Below are 6,060 nucleotides of genomic sequence, written 5' to 3'. Positions count from 1 at the left end.
ACGTCACGTTTGAATTTCGTTTACCAATCAAATGCATTTATTCTATATTTTTACTTTTGAACGACCCGTGCACCACGTATCAATCAGATGATCGCTGCAATGTCCGCATTTTCCTCTCTTCACTTCGTTCTGGCATAATCTGGAAATGGTCATGCAAAGAACAATCTTCGATAAGTAAAAATGTAAACTATTCTAAAAGAAAGTGAGAGAGGGGCTATTCTAAAAAAAAAATTAGGAGAGAGGGGAAAACATGAGTTAGAGTGTCAGTAAAATCCCCTGTTATTTACTAAAGCTGACGATGGAGTAGTTGTGTCACAAAATAACCCAACTGCAGTTTGATCGAGAATAATTGGAATGCACAATTAATTTTTTTTTTATTATTCTGTTTTTTCAAATTAACTCTTCATATAACAGCAGAAGGAAACTCATACAGGTTTAGAACAACAACAGACCTTTAATTTTTGGGTGAGCTATTCCTCTAAAGCAGCCTAATTTAGCTGCTGTTAAAATTTGTCAATAATGTTAATCAAACATTTGAAAGAAAATCAATCACTGTCCTTGACCGAATCACTTTTGTAAAATAAATAAGAATGAATGTATATTGAATTTATACAATGAAGACTATTCAGTTTATTTGTACAATATAATTTCTTATTCAGTGCTTTAAGTGTTTCAAGTAGGTCTATTTTTTGTCTGTTTTGTCTGTTTACTTGTCTTAAGTATAAGCTTGTTTTTACTTAGGCTAGTATTTTTTATTTTTATTTTTTTAAAATATTGAATTATAAAATTTCAATGCAGCAAAATTTTGATAGGATAAAAATATATATTATATCAAAATATATATTATATTTGTAATAGGGGGCCCTGCAGTAAGTCATAGCCCCAGGGCCCTGTAAGGTCCTAATGAGGCCCTGGGTGTAGGGCGATAGAAAATACAGTTTGTAAAGTATAAAAACTATTACGCCTATGGAATGTCCCCATTTAGATGGCTAAGTAAACGTGTGTGTGTAATATTCAGAGTAACAATCAGACTGTGCTTTTAATCCATTAAAATGCTTAATAGCACATTCAAGCCTTTGACCTGTTACACTATTTTATTTGTCAGTGATTTAGTTTACTGTGATACAGTTTTTTAATGTTTACTTTTGAAGTAACTTTGTTAAAAGCGATGAGGATTTGAAAAAAAACTAATCCAGATTAGAAAATCTAATTTAGAATGTTGAGCAACAAGTTCTCAACTATGATGTCACAAAGATTCTTAAATTCTCATTAGCACTGGCTCTCCACAGAGTTCACTAAACATCAGATTGCTTCAGTCAGAGTTTGATCAGTTTGAGCTGAAGTTGGATTGCTGTGATTTTGAGCTAGAGGACATGGAGCACAAAATAAGTGACACAGCTTTTAACGTGTTCGATGAAGTTCGCTTACAGGGCGAACACACTGACGTCATCATCAAGGTTCAGGACACACATTTTAAAGTGCACAAGATCATCCTTTGTGGCTGTAGCCCTTATTTTAGGTGAGGACAGACACTTCACAATGCCTTATATATATAATAATCACTTTCAGAAAAGTGTTTCACCTTTAAATTTGCTCCACAGGACGCTTTTCTCCACCCAATGGACCAACATGGAGGAACAATTCTACCATATTCCAGGAATGTCCTCAGACACCATGTCTCTTATTATTCAATATGCATACGCAAGACCAGTCCTCATTACTGAAGAGAACGTGCCAGAGCTCTTAGCAGCGGCTGATCAGTTTTTAATCTCAGATCTAATAGATGCCTGCTGCCAGTTCCTGAAAGCAAACGTATGCCCGGAGAACTGCATTGGCACCTGCATGTTAACAGAGTGTTTCCCCTCCTGCTCAATGCTCCACCGGAAAGCAAGGCTTTATGTCCTGCAGCACTTTGAGGAGGTGCTGCAAGTATCTGAGGAGTTCCTGGAACTCCCGCTGGGACATCTAGAGGCGATGATTGCTCAGGATGAGCTGAACGTCAAACAGGAGGAGATGGTTTTTGAGGCCATCGTTCGCTGGATTGGTCATGCACCTGAAAACAGGAGAAAACACATTGCTGTGCTTCTTTCAAAGGCAAGACAGAGATACAAATTCATCGTGTTAATCACAGTTTTCTCTTCCTCCACCATTGTTCTTTTTGCCAATCAAATAATAAACTATATAATAATCATTTACATATCAAAATATAGTATAACACGTCACGTGGCTACTTTATAATGATCATTTACATATCAAAATGCAATATAACGTGGCTGAGATATACAAAAAAAATAGGGGGGAAAATGTAATGAAATCATCATTAAAATTGTGCATTATGCTTTACTGTTTTTTAAACCAAGACCCCAAGTCCAAAGCCCATTTTATGTATATGCATATAGTTTTTTCCCCCCATAATTAGATTTTTCCCATAATTCATTCACTTTGCTCCAGGTTCGAATGGGGTTGATGTCACCAGACTACTTCATGACTGACGTCAGAAACAATGCATTGGTGTTGGAGAGCGAAGCATGTTCGGACATTGTCATCAATGCAATGAAGGTCATTTTTGACCTCCACATGGAGGAACCCGCCAGCTCAGAGCTCGTTAATCAACTGACACGCCCACGTTTGCCCTATGAGATCCTATTGGCTATCGGAGGGTGGAGCGTAAGCAATCCCACCAATGAGATCGAGGCATATGATGCGAGGGCGGACTGTTGGGTCAACGTGACTCAAGAAGATGAGCTTCCCAGAGCCTATCATGGCTCAGTGGTCCTGGATGGGTTCGTCTACTGTCTTGGCGGCTTTGACAGCGAGAATTATTTCAGCAGTGTGAGGAAATTCAATCCCATCACTCAAACTTGGCAAGAGGTGAGCAATTATTGTGACTGTGTTGTGTACTGTATGTGTTTGGACTGAATGGGATTGGGAATAAAGTGCTATTATACTTGGGTGGTGTTTCAAAATCTAGTAAATCGCCTACCTAGACATAATTTCTGGGCATTATGGGTGCATTTGAACACCAAAAAAGTTGTTTAGGTTAGCAGCTCACTAGGATTTGAAGAACAGCCAAAAATGAATGTGATGGTACCATGGTATCAGATGGTAATGCTATAGTACTTTGATACACTTGTCACTTGGTTAACTTTGTCCAAGCAATAATAAAAGGACACATTTAATTTATAATTTGTCTTAAATCTCATTTTGTAAAAAACAAAACAAAACAAAAAAAACGTGAATCGAATCGTGAGTTGAGTGAATCGTTACACCCCTAATTTATATGGTATTCAACTGGTAATGTAAGGGACTTTAAGGATGTCTGACAAAGTATGGTAATACCATGGTACATTTAAAAAAAAAAAAACCTTTGGTATATTACCACAATATCATGTCCAAAAAAATACCTTTTTTGTGTTCCAACAACTATTGTAACTTAATTTTGTTTATTTCAGCTAGTTGCCAAGGCGTGACTTATCATTTTCATTTACTTAATGTACTAAAAATACATAACTAATAAAAAAAATTACTTAATAAAAATTATTTAAAACTGTACACAAAAGGACACAAACGCAACAAAATTATACTAAAACTAAAATTTAAAATGAAAATGGAACATAAAAATAAAAACAAATTCCACTATTGATAATGATAATAATTCATAAAAACTGTAATAGTGTCTCAATACTAAAATAACTGATTTGGAGTAAAGACTTGGCTTTTTAAATAACAGTGCTATCAAAACATGAGCTGCATTTCACAACCTGGCGAGCTGCTTAACTAGACAGTATTGCCCAATAATGCTGTTTATATAGGCAAGGCAACATCCTTTGTTTTGATCACAGTCATGATATTTAGGGAAAAAAACAAGTCAAATGATTTGTTGATATCAGGTGGCTCCCATGTATGAACGGCGATGTTATGTTAGCGTTGCTGTCCTGGATGGCCTCATTTATGCCATTGGAGGTTTTAATGGATACGGACGACTAAAAACAGTAGAACGCTACGATACAAACACCAACCAGTGGACAATGATGGCACCCATGAATGAACGGAGGAGTGACGCCAGCGCCACCTCACTGCAGGGCAAGGTAAGCACATTTGCTCATGACTCCACACTCTACAGTTTAGAATAAGTATTGTAGAAAACATGTCGGACACTGTCAGTGTGTCATACTGTATTTGTGTGCGTTTGGCAGGTTTATATCTGTGGTGGCTTTACTGGGGTCGAGTGTCTCTTCTCAGCTGAGAGCTTTAACCCCGAAACCAACCAGTGGAGCCTCATCGCTCCCATGAGAAGCCGCCGCAGTGGTGTTGGTGTGATCACTTATGGAAATCTAGTTTATGCTGTGAGTACCACTGTTATTTTTGTATCAGTGATATACTATTATAATTTTTCATATTTGTTTTTATAATTTAAATTTTTTTATTTTTATATTTTCTGTTTTCATTTTAATGTTTTTTTGCATCATTTTTATTATTTTTATTTTAAATATGTCTATTAAGTTAGAATTTTTAGTTTTAGCTACTTTATTACTTCAACTTAAATGAAATAAAAATGTTGCCTTTACAGTTAGCTGAAATAAAAGTTTTTTTTAAATTTTATTTCAGTAAATGTTTATTTTGTTTCAAGTATTGTTTTGTTATGGGATTAACTTTAGTTTATAATAACACATACAGATATATACATAACACATAATACATATATGCACATACAGAAATACGAAAATACAAAATATGGTGTTTAAGGGTGACAACTTAAATTAAATGAAAATGTTAATGAATTTTTTATATATATATATATATATTTCATTTTATTTCAGTTAATGTTTAATTGGTTTCAAATAAATGTTTTTTGTTATGGTTTCAGTTTTGGGTTTCATTAGTTTAATTATTAGTTTTAGTTTTGTTAGTTTATAATAACTCTGATGAGTATTATACATATAAACAAAACGTGTTTAAAGGTGGCAACTTAAACTAAATAAAGTGTTGCTTTTGCAACAACCTGAAATAAAAGTATAAGGGTTTTTTTAATATATATTTTATTTTAGTTAACATTTGATTAGTTTACATTTGATTTGAAGTAATGCATTTTTATGGTTTTAATTCTAGTGAAGTTTTAGTCTAATTCAGTTTGGTTTAGTCATAATAACACTGGTGAGTATTATGCATGTGTACATAAATATGAAAATACAAAATATGGTGTTTTAAGGTGCCACAGTTATTGACTGTACAAATATGGATACTAAGATATGCATGCATGAGTGCATTTAAAATAAAACATTTTAGATTAAACATTGTATATTTACAGATAAATGCACATTTATGTTTCAAGGTTGGTGGTTTTGATGGTGCCGCTCGTTTGCGAAGTGCTGAGGCCTACAACCCTCTTAATGACACCTGGCATGATATCCGGTCTATGATAAACCCACGCAGCAACTTCGGCATTGAGGTGACATCTAATGTGAATTCTGCTGAAATAGCAGTTTTTGAAGTTTCTCATTGATGCATACTGTCTGTGATACATATAGTTATTTGATTGGCTGAACTGCAGGTGGTGGATGATCAGCTGGTTGTTGCCGGGGGGTTTAATGGAGTCGGCACCTGCCGGGATGTGGAGTGTTACGACCGGATGACGAATGAATGGTAATGTTCACAAACACTACAGCTCACTAATCATTTCACACCGCATGATGTTATGTCTACAAGTTAATAATGACCTAATTGGTGCCAAAAAGTTGAATTTATTAAATGGAGAGTTTTGATTGTTATTGAATGCCCATTTTTCCATCATATTAGATGCATTGCTGAGACAAATGGGATGTTAAATCAGAAAAAAGTGGACAGGAGTTGATTTTATCTGTGTAGAATTGATTGGCTCTTGAAAAGTGTCTTTATGCAACTTTATCTACCTTTTTTCCGCAAAGGGATGAAGTCTGCAGCATGAGCATTTCCCGCAGTGCTGTGAGCTGCTGTGTGATATCCGGGTTACCTGATGTCACACAGTACGTGGTGGATCGAGACTCTTTAGAGACATCAGATGACGAGTCTGACAGTGACTGA

At 35.3% G+C, this 6,060-nt stretch overlaps 1 protein-coding gene across 1 annotated transcript in view; it reads left to right on the top strand.

The window, feature by feature from the left end:
* The window catches only part of LOC107737903 (kelch-like protein 10), a 9,143-nt gene extending 3,083 nt beyond the window's left edge, over nucleotides 1–6,060 (top strand). The window contains exons 2-9 of the mRNA XM_016549539.1: nucleotides 1,290–1,519; nucleotides 1,602–2,094; nucleotides 2,452–2,871; nucleotides 3,891–4,088; nucleotides 4,197–4,346; nucleotides 5,333–5,449; nucleotides 5,552–5,643; nucleotides 5,925–6,060. Of these exons, the coding sequence (XP_016405025.1) occupies nucleotides 1,290–1,519; nucleotides 1,602–2,094; nucleotides 2,452–2,871; nucleotides 3,891–4,088; nucleotides 4,197–4,346; nucleotides 5,333–5,449; nucleotides 5,552–5,643; nucleotides 5,925–6,060 (1,836 nt within the window). The remainder of the gene's footprint in view (nucleotides 1–1,289; nucleotides 1,520–1,601; nucleotides 2,095–2,451; nucleotides 2,872–3,890; nucleotides 4,089–4,196; nucleotides 4,347–5,332; nucleotides 5,450–5,551; nucleotides 5,644–5,924) is intronic.

This window comes from Sinocyclocheilus rhinocerous, unplaced genomic scaffold (genome assembly GCF_001515625.1).
Source record: "Sinocyclocheilus rhinocerous isolate Xijiao unplaced genomic scaffold, SAMN03320098_v1.1 scaffold3785, whole genome shotgun sequence".
Taxonomy (NCBI): domain Eukaryota; kingdom Metazoa; phylum Chordata; class Actinopteri; order Cypriniformes; family Cyprinidae; genus Sinocyclocheilus; species Sinocyclocheilus rhinocerous.
Note: the sequence above shows the minus strand (reverse complement) of the source record. Positions and strands in the feature narration are given on the sequence as shown.